This window comes from Camponotus vicinus, unplaced genomic scaffold (assembly GCF_025532165.1).
Source record: "Camponotus vicinus isolate PSW18456_S1 unplaced genomic scaffold, iyCamVici1.0 SCAF_9, whole genome shotgun sequence".
Taxonomy (NCBI): domain Eukaryota; kingdom Metazoa; phylum Arthropoda; class Insecta; order Hymenoptera; family Formicidae; genus Camponotus; species Camponotus vicinus.
Window position 1 is genome coordinate 4,394,369 of NW_028141981.1, and position 26,950 is coordinate 4,421,318.

Sequence of the window (26,950 nt, forward strand, 5' to 3'; positions counted from 1 at the left end):
ATCAATCTCAATTATAAAAATCAAGTATAATAGTTAATATGAGCTTTTTAAAGAAATTATTTTAAAAAAATTTTGATATGAACATTATTGGATACTAGGAATTTATGTAAGTATATTTTCTGAGGATATATGATAGGTGTGAAAAGAACTACATGAAAACATTTAACATTATATCGACATATTTATTAACATTACACAAAGGTAAATAATTAAAATACATATAAATGACTAGATACAAATATTGCGTAAAAATGTACATTGCAAAATAGAGATAGAAATTTAATAAATAAATACATTGGTTATACATACAATTTATTGATAAATTACTGCAAGTGAAGTAGATGCTACTTGCAATCGGAATTAGTTCATAAAATGGCAACTTTAATTAGTAATAAGTAAACAGCATCTAGTGAAACAATATTTATTTATTATAAAATAATTCGGAGTGATATGGCATATTTACGCGAGAAGATGGAAGAGCTATCTAAACAAATTGTATAACTGGCCACATTCTCTTATCTATAGATTATAAGACGCCACATGTGTGCAGTACTACGAGACATTAATGTATACATGTAGTCAAGAAAGAGATTCTGTTCATTTAAGTACACATCCGTTCATAACAATGTCGTCATACTTATTTACTTATATTCTAATTGTGCAATACACAATAATCCGAGAAAAGTGCAATCTGACTACACAAGTCTTTATTCTGGAAAAACATTTTTTTAAAAATATCATTATAGAATCTTTAATACATTCAATAAGTTTATTTGATTAGTTTATTAATCATTTTGTGTGTTGTGGTTTTATACTGAAATGGTAAAAATATGGAATCATCTATATAAACTTATTTAAAATTTTTTAATTATCAATTTAATAAGACAAAAATTCTTAGGAAATTTCAATAGCTTGTATATATAAAACTCGATGAAAATTCCAGGAGTGTGTTATATATTCAATTGTTTGTATATAATTTTAAAAATATATGATATGCATAAAATTATATGTATAAATAAGACATAGTAAAAAAAGATAAAAATATTAGAAAATTTATAAAAATATTAGCTTCTATAAAATTAATCAAAAAAGTTTGATAGTTTTGAGAATCTAAATTCTGAATAAAAAATTTTTTTCTAAATAAAATACATGAAGATTATGAAAAACAAAAAGACTTGCTACTGATATACACTTTTCTTAGAGATATAATCTGTATATTTAATTCCTCATCAATGAGAAATTTTTCGATCTGTATTATTTTACTATTAGAAGAGCAGGAAATATTAAAAATTGCTTACTCAAAATTGAAAATTTTTCTATTATTTGAATGATCGTCATAAGATATATTTATAGCACATTTTCTATTTAACTAATAAATGCAATTCGAGCGTATTCTTTTAATGATAATCCCAAGCTCCTTTAAATTAAAATTATATTTTTCTATCTTACATATAATACGATTCCTCGATTGGAATTATCACGTTGCAATTACCAGCGACAGTTATCTCTATCAATCTGGATTTTTTGAGATACGTATGCTTAACGCATTGTCGACATATGCTAAAATTATTAGATATGTAGCACAAATAGAGCAAATTATAATATGCATTAATCATATGTATTAATATACAATATGTATTAATATACAAATTATGCAACATCTATGATGATTATCAGAAATATTAAATATAATAATTTCAGGTACACTTTCACATAAAGAGAATAAATTATTTTTATAATTACAATGCATAAATATTTAACTATATAGTAATGTAAAATAATTTTAAGAGTTTTTGATATCTCAGGAATTTTTATGATGCGGTTAAAGATAATATTAACAACAAAACTTTTTCTTAACAATGCATAACATGCATAACAGCATAGAAATAAATGCCGACAATGCGTATTTTATCGGTTATCCAACTTTAAAAGCTATTAATAGCATTAAGTATTAATTTGCGACGATTTAATGTCCACTTTTTTAAGTATTGTAGGTTCATCCTTAAGAAACGTACCAGATCTCGAACCTACTGTGGGTTGCTTTTGCGCTTCCCCGTTATGGCACCTTTTAACTTTGTCATCAACTTTGCTACTGGCAATTCTCTTACCAGTAATTGTTGATTTGTTCATCCTATTAGCGGCACTAGACTTTGGAGAGGATTTTTTGCTGGTGCTGTCGGAACTTTGTGAGTTTTGTGTCTCCTTCCTTTCTCTCCTTGTGTTAAGAGGAGTATTTGTCTGCGTGATCTGTCGCGTCTTAAAGGGAGCGACTGCATTCATCAATTTACCGGGAACATCCGGTGTCTTCGCAGCATCTAATAAGTTTCTGCGCAAATTTGGTGAACCGTAATATGTGCTGTTGATGGCAGCGGCTCTGCTGCGACTGGCAGCGGTAGAACTTTCTAGTGACTTTAGAGGTCTTCTAACAGCTGTCAGTGGACTCCTCTGTTGTGTTGGTGGCGAGCTTTTCTTCGTTCTATCATTTGAATCAAGAAATATATAATAACTGATGCATGATTCAAAGAATCAAATATAAATGAAGTAAAGCCGTGATAATTAATAGAATAATAACAAATCATTTTTTTGAACTATTACAGAAAATGTAGTTTTTTCAAACAAATAATTGATGAATTAATGCGTTTATTGCAAATTGTCGAAAAGAAAAAGTAGTAATAATGTAAATTTTATCTCACCTATCATAAATTTGTGTTTTGTTTGTAGCTTTTGCCAAAGTAGGTGATAATTTGTTGGACGCATTGGACTTTGGGGTTGCCGTTATCTCTGTCATGAGACTATCAGTGGACATTGATGTATCCATCTTATTGGGCTTCTTTTTGACGACGGCTGGCTTATTCTTAGTCTCTAAAGAATCAATCGATAATCCTATTTCGGTGGTTTTTTGTTTGAAGGAAGGTGATTCGGGTCTTGTGATACCGCAACTCTTGCTGATCAAGTCCCTTTTTCCGCCACTTCGACCGGAAGCGTTTGCTTCTGTCAAACTGTCTGACGAGAGAGCTTTCACATCTTTCTTAACCGGCAATTTCATTTTGGATAGCGGCTTCTTATCTATCGCGCGTTTCATAGCCGGACTGGATGTGCGCGATGAATCAGATGAAGAAATCATAATTTTGCGCCGTTGTTGCACTATCTTATCGTGTTGCATTGTGGGTACACTCTCCTTTGGAACCGATTTGTTTCTCGGTTCCAGATATCTAGACTTTACCTATGTGATTATTTAAATATATAATTTTAATGATAAATTGTTTAAAAAATAAATTTAAAATTAATTTCTGAAAAATGTTAGTTATTAATAATTTTCAAATTATAAATGAATCTTCAAAAATTTCAGACATACCTCTATCTTATTAGGCCACGATTTCGGTCTGACAGTTTCAGAAACAACTTGCTTATCCTCTTGCATTTTACGCTCAAGCGGATCAGTTTTTGGTTTACCGAAAACTTTCTTCGTTTGCTTGGATGGTGGTACTTGTTTCAAAGATTTATCATTATGTTCCGAAATTGCCATTTTTACGCGTTTCAAATCTAAGTTGCGGTTTATCGTCGAGCGATTAGGCGGTATCTGAGATTCCTTTGATATACAGAGACAAAGTATGAAATTTTATTAGAAAAAAATGCTGCATATAAAAGTAATAATATCAAAAAAACTCTAATTTAGCAATTTTATATTGAACTCTTTTGTTATTATTATATTATTATTTTTAAGATTATTATATTATTATTTTTAAGCTATTATTGTTTTTAAGATAAATATTATAAACATCTTTTTAACCTTTTTAACCTTTTTAAGAAAATTAATATTTACCTTCAAAAAGTTTGAATGTCTGGATAGACGTTTCGATGTCTCATGAGGCAAGATCACAAGACAAGCTAACTCCTGTATCCTTCTACGAAGTTCTAAATCCATTTTCAGCCACGTAGTAGTTCTCGCGGCACGCGCTGCATCGCGCACCAAACACTTTTCCACGCGAGCTTGAAGTTTGTGTAGGAAATCGATGAATAGCGGTCCCCATTTGATCCTACCTTGAGGATCGTCCGTCTGTGATGTGAGTAGCATTTTATTCAGTTTCGAATAACTTTTACATGCTTGTTCGGGCGATAATTGTTCGATGGCCGCTAGAAAATTATCTTCCAAGCGACTAATGTTCCACGTCATTTCGCGACCAAGCGACTGGAAATTTTCATTTCCTAGAACGCCTGCAAAATTCTCCGATAGGAATTTAATCGACGTTTCCAATAGATTCGATACCATCCGAAATACTGGCTCTGCCCATCGTACATTTGGCAAAGTCGCCAAAAGTTTATCGCAATCCATCATAGTTTGGAGTACATTGTCGGTAGACTGTAATATAAATATATTATATTCATCGAGTGTATTAAATCTTTGTAATTTTTATTTTTGAAGAATTAGATTGTAATATAAGTCATAAATTAGTTAGTCAAGATTTGCAACTCTGAGAAAAGAATACTGACAACTTTTTGTCAAACATTTCATGCAAATCACATTTATAATTTCATAATATAATTATATTTTTTATAATGTATATACCATGTGTACTATATGCTGATGATAACATTTTTCCATTAATTCTCTCGGGAGAGTCGCAAATGCTTTGCATGGCCATATTCGTACAAAGTGCTTTGTAATCCACCTAAGTGATTTTCGATACACTTCATCCAGACCATAAGCTGCAGCTAATGGCATACATTCTAAGACTCCAACAGCACATATTTGGCAAGGCTGGAAGATAATAACATTCAAAAGATTAATAATGCAAAAAAAACCTATATGTAACATGAACTTCTATTTAATTCTATAGATTAAAAATTTTCTATATATTTAATAGCAGTTAATATATTTCATCATAGTAAATGACATAACACAAATTTCTAATCATAGCTACATATTTCAAAAATATCTTACATGTATCATTGGTTTTTAGCAAAAGAGATGATATAAAAATATTTTTACCTTGTGAAACAAGTGACAATATTTAAGCTTAAGCGTATATCCTATAACTTCTTTAAGACCTTCCAAACATAACATATCAGCTAACGTCGCCAATTCAACAATACTTATAGAATCTGGTATATTACTTTCTCCACTGTAGATATGACACAATGCAAAATGAACTGCATTATAAGAATACCTAAAATAGAAATATCAACAAAATATTAAAATTATTCATATGAAAATGCAATATATTCAAACATAATTATATAAAATGAAAAATGCATATCAATGGCATAGTGTATCTATTTAAATTATTAAATATGCAAACTATACAAACAATATAAAATTGGCATGGATATATAGCTTTCTCTTGATATATTAAATATTTTTAAATTTTGACGCATACCCTTGCAGAGAAATAACATTTCCTGCACTTTCGATCCATCCGCCGCTCAAAATTGCAGCAAAGTATTGGCAACGAGAACTTAATATACATTTATGCGCCCTTATATGTCGACCGGCTACATCTATCGTAATATCAGGATTAATCTCCTCCAAAAACATTCTTAGCAAATCCTCACCCAATCTATTGTACGGTTTTGCACCAGCTATACTTGACGTTTCAGTTTCCTCTGTGCTGCCTTCTATAATCAAAGAATTTTTGAGAGAAAAAGTTAAATATTTAAATATTTTTAATATTTAAATATTTAGTCAAGTAAGAAAAAAAATAAAAATCTTTATAAAGTTGGAAAATTTCGTGATTATACATAATTTTGTGTAATAAAAATAAAAAAAATTTTTCAATTTTTATGCGATACCGTTGTTTATATCAATTTAATAAAATTTCAGCAATAACGTACCCGCTCCGGAACGTCCCATACTGCTTTGCATGCTACTGAGATCGGATTCAGAAATAATTCCTTCCCCTTCGCAATCACCCGCAGTCAAATCTTCCAACGGGGACTTCTGTTTGGGTGGAAGCGATGTGCTCATGACAGAAACAAGCTTCCTAGACACCGGTCTGAATGGTCCAGTGTTTCTCGTTATCGCCAGTTTACTTTCTATCCACGATGTTTCCGGAATACTGCTGCTCATTCGATACTGCGTGTCTCTGTCATCCTTCACATGCATCGAGACATCCGATGCATTATGATTAGCAATCGGCGTTTTATCCAAATCCGACAAACGTACGAAACTAGAGGAATTCGTCTTATCGGAATCTAAATGCAAATTCTTCAAATTATGTCCGGCCGCCTTCCCGTCCTTTTTCGATGGGCGACAATCATAAGTTTGTCGTTTCACATTATCATACTCGGGCTCCTTCAATTCGCTCTCGATTTTCTTGATGGTCTCGCTCAGTGACTTGCGAGTCTCCGATATCTTATTGCTGTTTCCTGCGGTTATTATTTGCGGTCTATCGTTGATATTTGAAACTTCAACTTGACCGTTCAATAGGTCAGTCAATTCATAGTCATGATTATCACTGTCCGGCGATGGCCCACTACTACCGCTGCTGATGTCAAATGTCTCACTTTTACGAGTTTGTCCTTCCGTGCTCTCTGTACACGTTTTTTCCCAGACAGAGGTCTCCGAAAACTCGTCTTCAAATCCTTTCGTTTCATTGGCTTCTAAGGTTTCTGTCCGATCGGAAATTATATCTTTGTACTCGCAACGCTGATTTATGCTACTGCGTAATTGCTCTTCGTTTTCAATCTCCACGTGGGAGTTGGGTGGAGTGTCCTTTACATCGAATTCAAACACATCCTCGGATGACGTATCCATGTTGTTAGAGTTACTTTCACGATCCTGCAGAGTCTTGGAATCTTTATGATTACGAGACTCTGCTTTGGCCGCATCGCTTAACGAGTGACTAGATGAGCTCGTCTTTGCTTGGGATCGTTTCGAGATGCTGCGACTGTCCATCGATACGCTATGCGCGCGCTTGTGCTCCTTCCTGAACATAAGTTCCTTTGCCACACAACCGTTACCGTTGCCATTCGCTGACTGCGTCTTGTCTGTGTTCCAGGAATGCCGCTTGAACGTCGGTCGTGAAGTGGATAGTGTCCGTCTTCTCACTACGGGAGAATCAGATTCTATAAACATGAAGACGCTGGGTTTGGTTTTCTCTTTCTTTTGTTCTTGTGGCAACTGATTATCTCCCGCGGTGCTGCTGTTATCTCTGGAACTATTATCATCCGTCTTAATATCCATCGATTTATTAGGTATCGTCGAGAAGCTTCGTCTGTGCTTTGGAACCGTGATGTCTCCATCGTTTCCATCGCACGTATCATTCAGATCGATAAACATTGAAAAAATATTCTTCTTCTCGCCTTCCTTAGAAGTATCATTCTTAACATTCTCGTCTCGCCTCTCGGATGACTTGGCTTTAATGTCATTATTCTTATCAGAGATATCTACGTAAAATTCACAATAGGATTTATCATTACTATCACGCTCTTTCCTTTCGAGCGAGTGATCGCGCTTAGTTGGTTCGATGTCGTTCACGTCCTTTAAATTAACAAAGAATCCTAAACTACTCTGTTTCTCATGGTTGATTGAGGACTTCTGTACAGGTTTCTTGACACATTCAGAAGTCGAGAAGCTTTGCGACATATTCCGTGAGTTGTTTCGGGACCCGGATTCCTGCTTACTGCAGTCGCTCATATCGACTACCCAGGCAGTCATGGAGGAAGACATTTTGGAGGGTCGCGTCTTGACTTCAGGCTTATTCATAATCACCGCACCACCTGACACGATCGGCGTAGACTCTGTTTTGCGCCGTACTGTGGGACTATCCGAAGGTTTGAAGGAATAATCTGAACTGCTGACACCACCAGAGATAATCGGAGTAGTTTCATCGCTTCGTTTAATTCTCTTTATAGGATTTAATAGACTTTTTTCCAGAATAGAGTTCAAAGTAATCGGCAAACTGTTACTGCAATGATTGGACGCATCGTCCGAATCCGTGCTACAATCTAAAATAGATTTGTCGCTGGCACTTTTAATTACGGGATAAATCGTACAAGATTTATTGAGATTGGATTGTAAATAACTCTTTTGCGGCGTTTGCCTTTGATCATATTCACAACCATCCAATAGTTGGTATGTAATCGGGTGCTGAGTGTTAGTTGCCTGAACATCGGGTGTAAAAGTAATCGATGGTTCGGTGACTGTAACAGAAACTACGGAATCGGAAGGTGCATGGCAAATGGAATCTCCATCTACGCGATGTCCCGAGTATTGCGGAATGGCGCTCTGAAAGATGAGATTACCTTGTCGACGTTCGTATTCTTGCCTCAAAGCGGATAATTTTTCGTCGTTAGAGTCAAGCTCGAATGTGTTTCTTCTGATGAGAGATGGTCGTCTGTCTTCATTCACAGTTGCATCTTTAACATTTTCGTTTTCCGTCGCCTCGGTATTGCTCGACGGTTCCGTTTTTTCATTTCGATCGTTGCTTAATCTCGTGTTGTTGTCAGGACACGGGGAGGGATGCGCGCTCTCTCCACTGTCCGCCTCTTTGATTTCTACCGCCAGTGATTCCTTCTCGGTCGGCTTGCTTCCATCCGTTTTCTCCTCTGATACGGAATCTACTCGCTTTATTTTACGCGATTCTGGAAGCGGTTGCAGGTACTCCGTGAGTTTCAATTCTCGTTCAAATTCCGCCACTCGTTCGTGACCAGTTTGCAAAGTCAATGTCTTAAGCGGGGTAAACTTATACGACTGTTCTTCTATGGGATTATTTGCTTTGTCCGATGACTTGTAATCCGTGTAATTCGGGGAAAACGCAAAGTATGGCGCGTTATTATTGGCATACTGATTCTTTGTTACATTCGTAGAAACAATATCCACTTCGTCATTTAGAGTAGATGCATCGATGAAATAATAACCGCTCGTGGATGAACTGTTACGACCAGTCGCGCTATCAGTGGGACGAGAATGATCAGATTCCGTTTCGACCGTCGTACTTTCCGACTCTTCCGCATCTGATTGTATTTTCCGCTCCAATTTACGCTTCGCGAAGCATTTTCCTTCGTGATCGCCGCTTGCCGAAGGGACGGGCTCAATAAATTCAAACGACTCATTTTCGCTGCCGCAGTCCGATTCGTAGAATGGCTCGCTCAACATCTGGCTCTCATATTGAAAGATTTCTTCAGCATTCAGTTTCGCTTCTCGTGCATTGTCCGAAGTATTATCCGTAGGCGGATGTTCCGTTTCTAGGGAGGAACACGTTGTGCTATGATTATTCGATTCAGATTGTGTTGTACTCTTCCCGAAATCGTCATTATTGAGTGATTCGCGATGCTTATCGTATAACAAGAGTGTCTTACGACCGCTCTTTTCGCGTATTCGTTCGGCACGTATTCGATCCGAATCGTCGTCATTGGTGGAAGTATATTCCGTGGTTGCTGGTATTACTTCCAAGTCTGTGCTGGAGTTCTCAGAATAAGTCGTATTCTCATGCGGACTTATCGAACCTGTCTCCAGACCGGAATCAGCCATTTCTGATGCAGTAGGACTCGCATCCGTTACAACATATCCCTTCACCTTCTGCTGATGTTGTTGTGTGTTACAGTCTGATGTCAAACATTTCTCGCATATTCTGTAGATAATATAAGTTAATAAAATATGACAGAAAAATTCATAATGCCTGTAATGACAAAAATATCCAAAACACAATATTTTATTCTGATTTTTGTGAATTTTAAATGTCTTAATTTTTATCTTCAAATCATCAAATTTTGAAATTTCTGAAAGATTTCAATTTGTTAAAAATCAAGAATCTATATTATAAAGCATATCAAAAATTTTATTAATAAATCTAACCTGTCATCAATGTGAGATATACTGCTATCAGACTCATTTAAAGAATAGCACTTGTAATTTGTATTCAGATTTATTTCCACTAACAATTGCTCTTCTTGACTAAAGTCCAAATTACTGTATAGAAGTCTGTAATTTATATACAAATATATAAAGTTTATAAGTAATATATGAGTCAAAAAATATATGTTTCTGTTTTAATGTAATTCCAAAGAAATTTAATTAATAAGTATCGACAAAGATTGAAATAGATATTATTTAACATGCTTAAAATAATGATTTAAAAAATTTGTGCACAACAAACTTATACATCTATATCTAAAAAAATGTGCAACAAAATTTCTCAATAAGAACCTGTGATTATTTAATCATATTACTTCTTTTAATAGTGGAATGTGGAAATATATTCCATGAATCTTACACAATATTAATAGTAATATTTAGAAAAATGTGATCCTATCTTTTTACATTATTATAAATAAAAAAATTTAGGAGCATATCATTCAGCAATACATTTGATTCTTGATTAAAAAAAAGAAAAAATTAACAAGTGCATAATTTTGTTTGTGAAATCAAGTAGATACAAATTTATATTAAAAAAAGCATGCAAAGGATTGTTATTTTAAATGTATTACTTTTAAAAGGAATATCAAATTGTTTTAAACAAAAACACATATGCAGACAGATGTAATGAAGATATTTATTCTCAATTATACTGTCCCTATACAAATAGTTAATGTGCAATACCTTACAAAATCTTCAATCTGATGAAAAAGTCCGGGTTTATCAAGAATGCAATGGATTGTTTTATTAATGTAAATGAAATAAGGCTTGAGAACTTCATACAAGTGTGGTGATCTTGCTCTAACGATACACTGGTTTATACGTATTACTTTATAACCATGTATTATATTAAGATCACAATACAAGGAATCCGTAAATATTCTATAATAAAATATTCTTCTTCAGTGTTAAACACATATATACACACAGGTGTGTATATAAATGTCTCAAGTTTTAATCTAATCTCATGGTCATTCTTTTTAAATATCTAATTAAATTTACTTTATTTATAAATATAAATATTTATATGTAAAAGATAATTGAGAGGAAAGATTGTACATTTACACAATTACGAAAAAAATAAAAGATAAAATTATATAACAATCAATTGATTCATTGAGGTATATATAGAATTATTTCAAACATGTCACAAAAGGAATATTGACTAAATTTGATACATATGTTTATCTGTACATCATGTCACACATTACCAATATATTACAATTTACACGACATTTCACTAAATATCAAATACACAATATATTGCTCCATAAAATAAATTAATGTATTAAAATTTATTGAGAAAAAGTGTATATAATACATATGATACTTTCTTACCTTAGAATACTGTCTTGTAATTGATTGATATTTTTAACAACAGTGCGATGTTGTTCCGCACTTTTTCGTTTTTTAAATTCATTACTCAGAGAGGACTGAAATGTGACAGAGTCAAAACTACTGTGGCATAACCACTGATGTGTTTTGTCTAAATTTCCATTTTGCTTGTCGCTCCTGCCTCCAGCCATGAGGCATATTTACTGTTTCATACTTGCCTACCTTAAAAAATTATATAATATTATATATAAAAAGTATAAGGATATTATATATTAAAATAATCTAATTTTACAAAAGTATAAGGATTATACACTTTTGTAAAATGAGATTATTTTAATATATATATCAGAAATCAGATTATATATCAGAATAATCTCATTTTTCAAAAATAAGAGTTGTTATTCAAGATTTAATTATTGATTAAAATATATTGCAATGATCTTTTATCAAGTATTTGTTAATAAAATATTTATTCTAAATGTTTCTTCTTTTTCTCTATTATAAAGTTTTAAATTATTGTAATCAATTAATTATTTGCACTGAATACACAAGTAATTTTATTATTATTAATAAATAGAATGTAAACTAAGATTTCATATTTCTGTATAACCTTACTTTAATATTTTTATATAAAACTAGAATTAACTTATGTGAATATGTGTGTGAGAATATTAATAATTAACTTATATAAAAAAAGATCATATATATGTGGTTCCATTAAAAAAAGATAAGGCACCTTGTCTCCAACAATCCAAAAATTACTTTATCAAAAAAAAAAATTGTCCCCTCGAAGAAAACAAAGTATTGTAACAATATAAGAGTCGAATGTAACTTATATCAAAAAATTTAACTTTTTATATAATTAAATTCTTTGTATATATGTAAATGAGTGAGGAATTCTACAATATTGAGACTCGATTTTAATTCCAGATTACTTCACGATTTTGATGGTCGCGAATTTAAAAAGCCGGATTTAAGGGCTAACCCCTATTGTCAAAACGACAAATTTCAATAAATACCCAAGGATGTATAATGCGTGCATAATTTTTTATCACATCGCGATATACCAATAATCAGCACCGCAAACGTAAGATCTTCGAAATAAATCATAAACAGGCCGAATTTGTTGCTGTCTAGACAGCACGTATTTTCTCCGTAAGAATAATTTATTGATCGCATATACACGTTACGTATGTACCTTGCATATTTCGATCCGCAGACACGTCGATTTGTATCGTTTGTCATCATTGTACTGGACCGTCTGTCCGAAACGATTTGCGTATCATTACGGCGAACTGTCACAAAGCCTTTTTAGATTACTATACGACCAAAGGATTGCGGCGAGGCGAATTGACCTGTCAGCCTGTTATAATTCCAAAGACCGAGAACAAGAACGCTCGCGAATATGATGCCGCAAACATGCGCGATGATCAGCGACAACTGTTGGACATTCGGACTAATTCAGTTATCATAGTACTATCGATAAATAAGTAATCTCAGAACATATTACCTGAACGTATTACTTGACATATTAATATGTCTATGCTCAAGCAAAAAACTCAAATACAAATGTAGTTATGTGTAATTAATGATGATGGTGTAATTAATATGTACTATTAATAACACACACACACACACACACACAGAGAGAGAGAGAGAGAGAGAGAGAGAGAGAGAGAGAGAGAGAGAGAGAGAGAGAGAGAAAGAGTGATTGAAGAAGATAGATTGATAATATATTATATATTTAATTAAAAATATGATAAATTGTCTTATTTATTAATTTACACGCGGAATATTAAATTATAGAAAAATTTTAATATATTTATAGATTCTTTAATTGATTATTTATAAAACAATTAATTCATTTGTTTTGAAAGTAATATAATAAATATAATAAATAATAAAAATAATTTTTATAAATTATTTACCTATATGTATGTGTGTGCCACTGTAAATATAAGAATAGTCTATATTCTATATAAATATCGGCGTATGTTTCCGCCGGCATAGCTCTCAGGTTCATGAGAGTACTGAAACTTCCTCATCCGGCAAATGCCTTTGTTAAGGTGGAGATACATTGAGGACAAACTTTTTTTAATTTTATCTTTATTTTCTTTTAATGCAAAGTTTCCAAACAGAGAATAATATATATATATTACATAATTATAATATTTACAACGTAAATTATAATTAATTTGCAATTACATAAAGAACACATTACAAAATATTAAATTATGTAACACAAAAATAATTTCATTACAAATATATATATATTACAAAATATATTATAAAATTTAATGCAGAATATATAATATACAATGTACATTACAAATATATATTACAAAATATAATACAAATTTAATATAAACTATAATTTGAAACTTAATACAAAATAAAATTTATTACACAGAATTACACGAAAGTGTCTCTCCAAAGTATACGTATAATATAAAATTTATTAAAAATGTTTACATAGACTAGACAAGACTGATTTGTAGTAATTAATTACGCGATATTTATTATTAATAATCGACATACAATAATAGTACTTAATTAGTTTTATATAAATAACGTATATAAATAACGTATATAAACGTAAATAATCATGATCAAAAGAATCATTAATAAAATTATTGATCGTTTCTTCGATTGTAGAAGAAAGTATTTGCATTATTGGTGCATTTGTGCATACCATCAAAAGAAATATTCAAAACGCGTAAAGATAAAACAAGCTTCGTATATCAAAGATTAAATTACAAAATAAATCGCGATTTAAAATTCGCGAGAAAACGCGACAAATAAATAAATCGACAATAATCGAATATTCGATTGCGAGATACGCATAATTTTTATAATATGATAATCGGACCCATCAATAGACACGCGCGCGACATAATTATTACAAATGATGATACACAAAGATATTTTGATAAACATTTGTGGTCCGTATTGTTTATGAATATAAAATTCTGTCCGATTTATTTGCGACTAATATTCGACTTTATATGAATTTCGCGATCGAGATTAAAATACATATCCCATCTTGCGCATGATTAGCTAAATAAAATAAAATAAACTTTATAAGTTTTAAAATATTATTTAAAAATCTCGTTATCGCCACGTTTAATAGAGAATAACGGATCGAACGATTTTATCAAAGTCCCTCTAATAGTCGACAACAGCAGAACTTAATAAGATTTAAATAATGTAAAAACAATCGCAATTAAAACAGTCATTAATAGAGTTACCGATCATCTTCTAAATTATAGAAGAAAATATTTGCACTACTAGCGCGTTTTGGGCGAATCTTTAAAAACAATATTCAGACGTGGAAAGTTAGACAAAGCTTCGATGTATAAGTCAACGATTAAATTATAAGATAATAATAAATTATAAGATAAATCGCAATTTAAAATTCGCGAGAAGACGCAAATAAATAAATCGATAATATTCGGAATATCCGATTGCGACATGTATTAATTTTTATAATATAATAATCGAAGCGCTATTGAGGATAGACACGCGCGCCATATAATTATTATCGCACAAAAGAGCGAAGATATTTCGACAGAAAACTTGAGATCTGTAAGGTTTGCAAGTATAGTATCCGAGTCATTTGCGAACATTTATAAGATAAATCGCGAATTAAAATTCGCGATAAAACGCAACGAATAAATAAATCGATAATATTCAAAATATTCAATTGCAGATACGCGAGTGACATACCGATAATATCCATTAAAAAGAGAAGCGATCTTAAAAATGGAGAACGATTAGCATCTTATTTCTCATCAGATTTCGCAATCTGCGAAGAAAAGTTAAGTGACCCATTGAACGTCGGGAACTTCACTGTAGGAGGGAACGAATCCCGGATCTTCCGGACTATTCCCAATAGCAATGATTTCAGTAATAAATAAACGACAATTCCCTCATCATTATCTTCGATTCACGAAATTGATATTCACGTCAAAAAACATGTTCTTTCATTATTAAGAAATATATTTCTTTATTGAAAATTAAATGGATATAGCAATTTTTTATAGAAATGTGATTACGAACGATTATATTTATAAATAATAAAATCCATGCATCATTGGAGTTTGTAGTGAATGTGCGAACACAATAATTTTGGGGTACCGTTTGCGCGCGCGAGACGAATCGAACCCGATAACAGCAAGATTTAAAAAATTTCAATTCGAATAGTATGCAAAATAAAATAAATCAAATAATTTTAAATATATAATTAATTCTAGATTAATTCTCTAGATTCTTATTCTTATAATGTTTAAATTAATAATTTTTTTTTCTTTTAATCAATATCTTGCTGATATAGGGGTACCCATTCGATTCGTCTCAAAATTTTTAAGTGTTTGCACATTTTATGTAACATTCATGTATAATTTCGCATATATATGATATATATAATATTAATAAAAATTATAAAAATATTTTGGATACGTTAATTTATGCATGTATTTTATTATACATATATATAAAATGGCTTATATCTAAAAACTAATATTCTAAATGGCGATGGATGTCCAATACCTGCAAATAGTTTCTTAAAAGAAACTAAAAACTAATATTAATATCCCCAGTACCTAGAAATAATTAATTAATAATTAATAAAATATATTCGTTCGTAATCATTTTTATCAAACAGTTAATAAAAACTAATTACAATATGAAATTACTTGAAAAATAAAAATTTATACACAACGCTATATCCATATTTAATCTACTATTAAATCTTTCTGGCATTAGACAATAATAATACCAATCCTAATAATGAACAGAACACTTTTAACGAGAAGAAAAAAATAGATGCATTTCTCTCACATCTAAATATATATTATTTAAATTAATTCGACTTTAAAGAAGCGTATGGCGTTCGTCGTTGAATGACTACCGAAATCATTGCTGTCGGAAATTGCCAGGAAAACCTGGGATTAGTTCTAATGTTACAATAAAAATTCCTAATTTTCAACGGGGCACCGAACTAGACGTCGCGAATGGATCTTACAAAAACCGATAAGAAATAATTCTCCATGATGAAAATCGTTTCGACTCCTCGACGGTACGAGCCACGCAACTTTCATTAACGTTTACCTAACGAAAAGAACAACGATAACTCTTTTATTAAAACGATAATCTCGTCTAAGAACGCGAAAAGAACGAGGAAAAACACGGTGTTTTTGCAACCGTAATTTATTAATTTATTTATGATTATTTTCCGATACGAAATTCGTAAATACTCAAATATAATCGAAGAAACAAATTATTAAATTCATAATAATTAACTCGCGATTTTATAATATCGAAGGTGATCGTTAAATTCTGTGAAGCTAATATTTAATCGTTGACTTATAACAACGAATCTTCACTTATTCGATATTTCTTTATATTTAATTAGCAATATTTAGGAATATTATCTAACGAGAGGGATAAAATTCTTTTGTTAAAACAATAATTTTGTATAAGAACGCGAAAACAACGCGAAAAGAACGCGGAAATGCACGGTATTTTCGTAATCATAATTTATTCATTTATTTTACGAAGACGAGTATTCAGTTCCGCGCAATATGGAATTCATAAATAGATAAATCTAACGAAAAGTATATCATTAAATTTATAATAATTGACTCGCGATTCTATAACGAAGACGTTCGTCATATTTTATAAAGCTTACATTTAATCATTAATTTAGCATCGAATTTTTACATTTCATATAAAAATTTCCCGAACTTATTAATGATTCTTTGATATGAATATATAAATTGTTACTCTTTTATGAATATTTCAAAAATATGTACTATAGAAACAAATATGTTAATTTAACAAATTACTATTATATAACCATTATACGTATACTTTCGACCATTTTTCCTGTAATTTACATAAGAATGCATTGATATAATTGACAATCTTAAATACAATTTTATATAATATAATTATAGTTATAATTGTATTTTATACACAATTATCTCAATAAAATAAAAATATCAATATTAAATATCAATATCAAAAATATCAATAATTAAAAATATCAATATTAAATTATAATTAATATACAATTATAACTATTTACAATTTATAAAACACAATTTACTACTTACAAATTACAACTTACAAAATAGAATTTATGATGTTATCAATATCAAATAAATGGATTCGTTTTATTATCAAATGTTTAATAACATAAATAATTTGATATTGACAGCATTAACATTTGGACTTAATATTATATATCACATATATGTGTAAATTATATATATAATTTTTAATTTTTTAAATAAAATATAACATGTTAAAATATATTTTGAACATTTACAATTATGCAATTTGTTTTATCTTTTTGAAAATAACTGATAATTTAAATGTCATTTTTAAAATATTTTTAAAAATAAATTACATTTAATTTTTTAAAAACAATTTTAATTTATTACAAAGAATTACACGAAAGTATTTAAAATATACGTATACTATAAAATTTATTAAAAAGTTCTACAAACAAGACTGATTAGCGATGATGAATTACGCGATATTTATTATTATTAATCGACATAATAGAATTTTATTCAAAACGCGAAAAGATAGATCAAGCTTCGATGTAAGTCAAAATACATTAAAATACAAGATCAATAACGATTTAAAATTCGTGAGAAAACGGATAAATACGATAACGAATAAATAAATCGATAATATTAGGAATATTCGATTACGATATGCATAATTTTTGTAATAATAATGAATAATTTATGTAATTGATAATCGAAACCGCCAACAGACAGCGCGCGACATAATTATTATCAAACAAATGCGAAAATATTTCGAGACATTTGAGATCTATAATATTTGCGGATATAGAATTTATTGTCTGATATATTTGCGAATATTTAGAAGATATATCGCGATTTACAATTTCCGAGAAGACGCGACAAATAAATAAATCGACAATATTCGGAATATTTGATTGCGGTATGTATAATTTTTATAATATAATCGGAGCCCTAATAAACACGCGCGATATAATTACTATCACACACAAGTGCGAAGACATTTCAACAGACATTTAAGGTCTGTAATATTTGCGAATTTATTTGCGATTAATATAAATGTCTATTTTATATAAATGTCGCGATTGAAAAAATACATGTTGAAAATAAATATTGCATCTCGCGCATAATTAGTTAAATGAAATAAAATGAATCTTAAGACTTTACATATTTTAAATGTAATTAACATATAATTAAAAAATCGCGTTGTTCGCCACGTTTAATAGGGAATAACGGAACGAATGATTTTATCAAAGTCCCTCTCTAATAATTTAACTATCTAACTATATCTCTAACTGTCGATGTATTAGTAGAGTTTAATAAGATTTAAATAATGATTTAAACAATCGCGATTAATCATTAATAAAATTATCGTCTTTTTAAATAGTAAAGAAAAATATTTGCACTATTAGCGCAGACTATAAAAGACAATATTCAAACACGTGGAAAGATAGACAAAGCTTCGACGTACAAGTCAACGATTAAATTAAGATAATATTAAGTTATAAGATAAATCGCGATTTAAAATTCTCGAGAAAACGCGACGACTAAATAAATCGATAGTATTCGGAATATCCGATTGCGATATGTATATCTTTTATAATATAATAATCAAAGCGCCCTCAATAGACATTATTATCGCGCGCGATATAATTATTATCACATAAATGCGAAGATATTTCGACAGACAATTTGATGTCTGTAATGTTTACGAATATAGTACTCACTGTCCGAGTCATTTGCGAATCTTTATAAGATAAATCATGATTTGAAATCACGAGAAAACGCGACGAATAAATAAGTCGATAATATGCGGAATATTTGTTCACGATACATATAATTTTTATATTTGATCGCGCGATGTATATACTTAATATGTATATACTTTGGACAGCATTCCCGGTTTCGGTACGAGCGAAAATCCCATTTCACTTACTAAAATCAGCTTCGAGCCAACCGGTCGGGAATGCAACGATACAACGAGCAAGGACTAGGCCCAAACCGGAAAGAAGACGAAACGATTGACGGAAATAGAGGAAAATGAAGTTCACCAGCTCTTTTTCGCGCATAATTATCCTATCTCATATCGAACCTGGACCCGCTAAGCACGATTTCAGGTGACCCGCACGGATGCTATATCACTAGCGCAGTACACAAGGCTAGTAGACGGTAAAAGAAGAGGATACCCACATTTTTTAAATGCTAACATTCAGCAATTTAGAAAATGGGGAGGCAACCCCTTTTACCGAGCGAAAATCGTGCCTAGGGGAATCCACTCGACTCCTCGACAGGGTTAACACACGCTGGGCGTGTGGCTGTAGACGAGCAAAGAGAAGGGACCCATTAACGACCATTCCGAACAATCGATCGAGTCCTAGACAATTCGGGCCGAATCACTTGACGAAGTAGAGCGTGACCATCACTAAGCCGATCGAGCGCGAAGCTCGAACCCGCGCGCCCATGTACATTTTGTACTGGACATACGTTCTGCGCGGCCGGCATCACCAAGTGCCGCGATGCACAAGGCGCGAGTGTACGTTGCATAGCAACGTGTGCAAACTCGGTGAAACATCCCAGTTAATTGGCATCGGAAGTAGAGACTCGTGACAATAAATGAAATTGGGATTTTATATGAAAAAGTCCAAAAGTTTCGCGAAAACGCGATGACGCGAGAAAGCTAAACGCGAAAACGCGGTAACGAGACGTCGCCGTCCGCGACACGTTGACGGCACCGACGACGCAATGCGTTCAACGCATTAAATGCACGTGCCACATAAGAGCCATTGTGGGATCTTACAATAAAAATTCCCAATTTTCAACAGGGCACCGAATTAGACGTCGCGAATGGATCTCACAAGAACCGATGAGAAAAAATTCTCCATGATGAAAATCGTTTCGACTCCTCGGCGGTACGAGCCACGCAACTTTCATTAACGTTTATTTAACGAAAGGAACAACGACAATCTCGTCTAAGAATGCGAAAAGAACGCGGGAAAAACACCGTGTTTTCGCAACCGTAATTTATTAATTTATTTATGAATATTTTCCGATACGAAATTCGTAAATATAAATATAACTGAAGAAACAAATTATTAAATTCATAATAATTAATTCGCGATTCTTTAATAGCGAAGGTTATCGCGATAAATTTTGTGAAGCTAATATTTAATCGTTGACTTATCACATCGAATCTTCACTCTCTTATTCGATATTTCTTTATATTTAAATAGCAATATTTAGGAATATTATCTGACGAGAGGGACAGGGATAAAATTCTTTTGTTAAAACGATAATCTTGTATAATTACGCGAAAAGAACGCGGAAAGAGCACGGAATTTCGCAATCATAATTTATTAATTTATTTTACGAATACGAGTATTCAGTTCCGCGTGACATGAAATTCATAAATAGATAAATCTAACGAAAAGCATATCATTAAATTTATAATAATTGAATCGCGATTCTATAACGAAGGCGTTCGTCAAATTTTGTAAAGCTTATATTCGATCATTAATTTAGTATCGAATTTTTACATTAATATTATATAATCGTTATACGTATACTTTCAATTATTTTTCGTGTAATTTACATAAGAATGTATTCACGTAATTTAAAATCGTAAATACAATTTTATGTAATATCATTATAGTTATAATTGTATTTTATACAAAACTATGTCAATAATTAAAAATATCAATATTGGATTATAATTAATATACAATTATAACTATTTACAATTTACAAAATACAATTTATGATGTTATCAATATCAAATATATGTACTCGATTTATTCAAATGTTTAATAACATAAATAATTTGATATTAATAGCATCACTATTTGGACTTAATATTATAGCTATATATTAATTTACACATATATATGATATATTTTTAATTTTTAAAATATATCTTGAACATTTATAATTATACAATTTGTTGAATCTTCTTGAAAATAATTTTGATAATTTAAATTTCATTTTTAAAACTTTTTAAAAACTAAATTCAATTTAATTTTTTAAAAATAATTTTAATTTATTACAAAGAATTACACGAAAGTATCCAAAATATATGAATAATATAAAATTTATTAAAAATTTCTACATAGTCCAAACAAGACTGATTAGCAATGATGAATTACGCGATATTTATTATTAATAATTGACATACAATAATAAAATTTAAGAATAGAAATTAGTTTTATATAAATAACGTTTAAACGTAAATAATCGTGATCAAAAGAGTCATTAATAAAATTATTGATCGTTTTTTTGATTGTAGAGAAAAGTATTTGCATTACTGGCGCATTTTATGTAGGTTATCAATATTCAAAACGCGAAAAGATAGAGCAAGCGTCGATTATAAATCAGTGATTTAAATACAAGATAAATGACGATTTAAAATTTGCGAGAAAAAATAACGAATAAATAAATCGATAATATTAGGAATATTCGATTACGATACGCATAATTTTGGTATAATATGAAAATTGAAACCGTCGATAGACAGCGCGCGACGAAATTATTATCAAACAAATACGAAGATATTTCGAGATCTATAATATTTGCTAATATAGAATTTATTGTCTGATTTATTTGCGAATTTTTAGAAGATAAATCACGATTTACAATTCGCGAGAAGACGCGACAAATAAATAAATCGACAATATTCGGAATATTCGATTGCGATATGTATAATTTTTATAATATAATCGGTGCCGCTATAGACACGCGCGATATAATTACTATCACACACAAGTGCGAAGATATTTCGACAGACATTTAAGGTCTGTAATATTCGCGAATTTATTTGCGATTTATTTGCGATTAATACGCTATTTTATATAAATGTCGCGATTGAAAAAATACATATTGAAAATACATGTTGCATCTCGCGCATGATTAGTTAAATGAAATAAAATGAATCTTAAGACTTTACAATTTTGAATATAATTAACATATAATTAAAAAATCGCGTTGTTCGTCACGCTTAATAGAGAATAACGGAACGAATGATTTTATCAAAGTCCCTCTCTAATAATTTAACTATCTAACTATACCTCTAATTGTCGATGTATTAGTAGAGTTTAATAAGATTTATATAATAATTTAAATAGTCGCGATTAATCATTAATAAAATTATCGTCTATTTAAATAGTAGAAAAAAAATATTTGCACTACTAGCGCAGACTATAAAAGACAATATTCAAACACGTGGAAAGATAGACAAAGTTTCGATGTAAGTCAGCGATTAAGTTAGATAAATCGTGATTTAAAATTCGTAAGAAAACGCGACGAATAAATAAATTGATAATACACGGAATATTCGATACGTATAATTTTTATAATATAATAATCGCGAAGCCCTCAATAGATACGCGCGCAATATAATTATGCTGTCACATATAAGTGCGAAGATATATATCGACAGACATTCGAGGTCTGTAATATTTGCGAATATAAAATTCACTATCCGATTTATTTGCGATTAACACGCAATTTTATATGAACGCCGTCAAATAAGATACATATCCTATCTCGCGTATGATTAGTTAAATAAGATAAAATGGAAAATTTTTATAATATGATAATCGAAATCATCAAGACGCGTGCGCGATATATTATTATCACTCAAATTATCACACAATTTGTAAATAATCGCGATTAAAACATTCATTAAGAAAATTATCGATCGTCTTTTAAATAGTAGCAAAAAATATTCGCACTACTAGCGCCTTTTGCGCGGACTATTAAAAACAATATTCAAAGACGTGGAAGGATAAACAAAGGTTCAATGTATAAGTCAACGATTAAATTATAAGATAAATCACGATTTAAAATTACCGAGAAAACGCGACAAATAAATAAATCGGTAATATTCGGAATATCCGATTGCGCGATATCTATATTAATTTTTATAATATAATAACCGAAGCGCTTCTCGATAGACATTATTATCGCGCGCGATATAATTATTATCATAAATGCGAAGATATTTCGACAGACAATTTGATGTCTATAATGTTTGCCAATATAGTTCTCACTATCCGAGTCATTTGCGAATCTTTATAAGATAAATCGCGATTTGAATTTACGAGAAAACGCGACGAATAAAATAAATCGATAATATTCGGAATATCCGATTGCGACATGTATTAATTTTTATAATATGATAATCGAAGCGCCCTCAATAGACACGAATAAATAAATCTATAATATTCAAAATATACGATTGCGCATAATTCTTATAATATAATTCGACGTCATTTGATACGCGAATGACATACCGGTAATATCCAATAAAAGAGGAGCGATCTTAAAAATGGAGAACGATTAACATCTTGTTTCTCATCAGATTTCGCAAGATCAATCTGCGAAGAAAAGTTAAGTGATCCATTGAACGTCGGGAACTTCACTGTAGGAGGGAACGAATCCCGGATCTTCCGGACTATTCCCAATAGCAATGATTTCAGTAATAAATCAACGACAATTCCCTCGTCATTATCTTCTATTCACGAAATTGATATGCACGTCAGAAAACATGTTCTTTCATTATTAAGAAATATATTTCTTTATTGAAAATTAAATGGATATAACGATTTTTTTTATAGAAATGTGATTACGAACGATTATATTTATAAATAATAAAATCCATGCACCATTGAAGTTTGTGTTAAATGTGCGAACACAATAATTTTGGGGTACCGTTTGCGCGCGCGAGACGAATCGAACCCGATAACAGCAAGATTTAAAAAATTTCAATTCGAATAGTGTGCAAAATAAAATAAATAAAATAATTTTAAATATATAATTAATTCTAGATTAATTTTCTAAATTCTTATTCTTATAATGTTTAAATTAATAATTTTTTTTCTTTTAATCAATATCTTGCTGATATAAGGGTACCCATTCGATTCGTCTCAAAATTTTTAAGTATTCGCACATTTTATGTAACATTCATGTATAATTTCGCGTACATATAATATATAATATTAATAAAAATTATAAAAATATTTTGGATACGTTAATTTGTGCATGTATTTTATTATACATATATATAAAATGGTATATATCTAAAAACTAATATTCTAAAATGGCGATGGATGTCCAATACCTGCAAATAGTTTCTTAAGAGAAACTAAAAACTAATATTAATATCCCCAGTACCTAGAAATAATTAATAATTAATAATAAAATATATTCGTTCGTAATCATTTTTATCAAACAATTAATAAAAACTATTACAATATGAAATTACTTAAAAAATAAAAATTTATACACAACGCTATATCCATATTTAATCTACTATTAAATCTTTCTGGCATTAGACAATAATAATACCAATCCTAATAATGACAGAACATTTTTAACGAGAAGAAAAAAATAGATGCATTTTCTCTCACATCTAAATATATATTATTTAAATTAATTCGACTTTAAAGAAGCGTATGGCGTTCGTCGTTGAATGACTACCGAAATCATTGCTGTCGGAAATTGTCAGGAAAACCTGGGATTAGTTCCAATCTTACAATAAAAATTCCCAATTTTCAACGAGGCACCGAACTAGACGTCGCGAATGGATCTTACAAAAACCGATAAGAAATAATTCTCCATGATGAAAATCGTTTCGACTCCTCGGCGGTACGAGTCACGCAACTTTCATTAACGTTTACCTAACGAAAAAAACAACGATAAGACTCTTATATTACAACGACAATCTCGTCTAAGAACGCGAAAAGAACGAGGGAAAAACACGGTGTTTTCGCAACCGTAATTTATTAATTTATTTATAAATATTTTCCGATACGAAATTCGTAAATACACAAATATAACCGAAGAAACAAATTATTAAATTCATAATAATTAACTCGCGATTCTATAATATCGAAGGTGATCGTTTAATTTTATGAAGCTAATATTTAATCGTTGACTTAACATCGAATCTTCACACTCTTATTCCATATTTCTTTTATTTAATTAGCGCAATATTCAGGAATATTATTTCACGAAAGGGACAGCGATAAGATCCTTTATTAAAATGGCAATTTCGTCTAAGAACGCGAAAAGAACGAAGGAAAAACACGGTGTTTTCGCAACCGTAATTTATTAATTTATTAATGAATATTTTCCGGCACGAAATTCGTAAGTGTACCAATATAATAACTGAAAAAATAAATTATTAAATTCATAATAATTAACGTGCGATTCTATAATATTGAAGGCGATCGTTAAATTTTGTGATGCTAATACTTAATCGCTAACTTAACATCGACTCTTTATACTCTTATTCGATATTTTTTTATTTTTAATTAGCAATATTTAAGAATATTATTTGAGAGGGACGGCAATAAGATCCTTTATTAAAACGGCAATCTCGTCTAAAAACGCGAAAAGAACGCGGAAAGAGCACGGTATTTTCGCTATCATAATTTATTTAATGAATATTCAGTTCCGCGCGATATGGAATTCATAAATAGATAAATCTAACGAAAAGTGTATCATTAAATTTATAATTGAGCCGCGATTCTATAACGAAGACGTTCGTCAAATTTTGTGAAGCTTGTATTTAATCATTAATTTAACATCGTATTTTTACATTTTTACATTTTTTATATTTAATACCGACACGAAAATTAGCAATATTTGTAAAGTTTCTAATCAAATATTTATGAAATTTAAAATATATAAAATTATACATATATATCTAAAATTTATATATAAAAATTTTCCGAATTTATTAATGACTCTTTGATATGGAAATACAAACAGTTACTCTTTTATGATTATTTCAATAAATATATAGAATTAAATATGTTAATTTAATAAATTATTATTATATAATTATTATACGTATACTTTGGATAACTTTTCGTGTAATTTGCATAAGAATGTATTCATGATATTTTTTAAACACTAATAATTATGTACAATTTTCTTAATATTCCTGAAAAAAATAATTTAAATAATTTAGATTTTATTTTTAAAGCATTTTTAAAAATAAATTCAATTTCATTTTTTAAACTGAAATAAAGCCAAATTACAAATTTCTATATATTGTATTAGAGTGCTAACACGGCCATATTTCATATGGTAAAATATAAAACAAGAGCAACCGTTTATAATTGGGCAGAATTTATTCCGGGTATCACAGAATTTAACATAACACTGTCACTCTCGAAAGATGCAATTGTAATTTATATAATTATTGCTTGTATATTTATTTTAATACTATATTTTAATATTTTATAACTGCTTATATTTATTTTTATCTCGTTGCAGTTTATATTTATTTTAATAAATGCCGGCGAAATGAAATAATATGTATATATTAATCTAATCTGTATATGTATCCTGCCCAATTGTAAATGGTTATCCTGACTTTAGTTGTTAGCAGCCTAGTATAATATATAAAATTCTGATAATATAAAAACCTCTGTCCAGATTACCAATAAAGATTGATTGATATTATAATAATATATATAAATAATAAATTTTTATAGTAATACACAATTTATAATAAAATATAAAATTAATATGTGTATAACATTAATCATATTACATTTATCATATTACAAGTTATTTCATTAATGATTTATTTGGCTTTATATTAAGCTTAAAAACAATATCTACAACAAATTCTATAATGGATAAGCTATAAGATATTAGAAATAAGATAAGTGAATAAGATAAATGCGCGTTATAAAAA

At 30.2% G+C, this 26,950-nt stretch overlaps 1 protein-coding gene across 4 annotated transcripts; it reads right to left on the minus strand.

Annotated features, from left to right (window-relative positions):
* Positions 1–139: 139 nt before the first annotated feature.
* On the minus strand, positions 140–12,591 carry LOC145976761 (uncharacterized). 4 transcript variants are annotated; one of them, XM_083108126.1, is made up of 12 exons: positions 12,390–12,591; positions 11,195–11,413; positions 10,541–10,738; positions 9,797–9,922; positions 5,833–9,572; positions 5,379–5,613; positions 4,991–5,168; positions 4,568–4,759; positions 3,824–4,360; positions 3,356–3,589; positions 2,694–3,223; positions 140–2,476 (listed from the first exon to the last, which is right to left on the minus strand). In XM_083108126.1, the coding sequence occupies exons 2-12, from the start codon at positions 11,380–11,382 to the stop codon at positions 1,945–1,947; spliced, it is 6,690 nt and encodes a 2,229-aa protein (XP_082964252.1). In that variant the 5' UTR covers positions 11,383–11,413; positions 12,390–12,591; the 3' UTR covers positions 140–1,944. The 4 variants fall into 4 exon arrangements, with proteins under 4 accessions (XP_082964252.1, XP_082964251.1, XP_082964250.1 ...); XM_083108125.1 differs by having other exon boundaries at positions 141–2,476; positions 5,379–5,616; positions 11,195–11,409; positions 12,390–12,590; XM_083108124.1 differs by having other exon boundaries at positions 141–2,476; positions 5,379–5,616; positions 12,390–12,590.
* Positions 12,592–26,950: the final 14,359 nt, after the last annotated feature.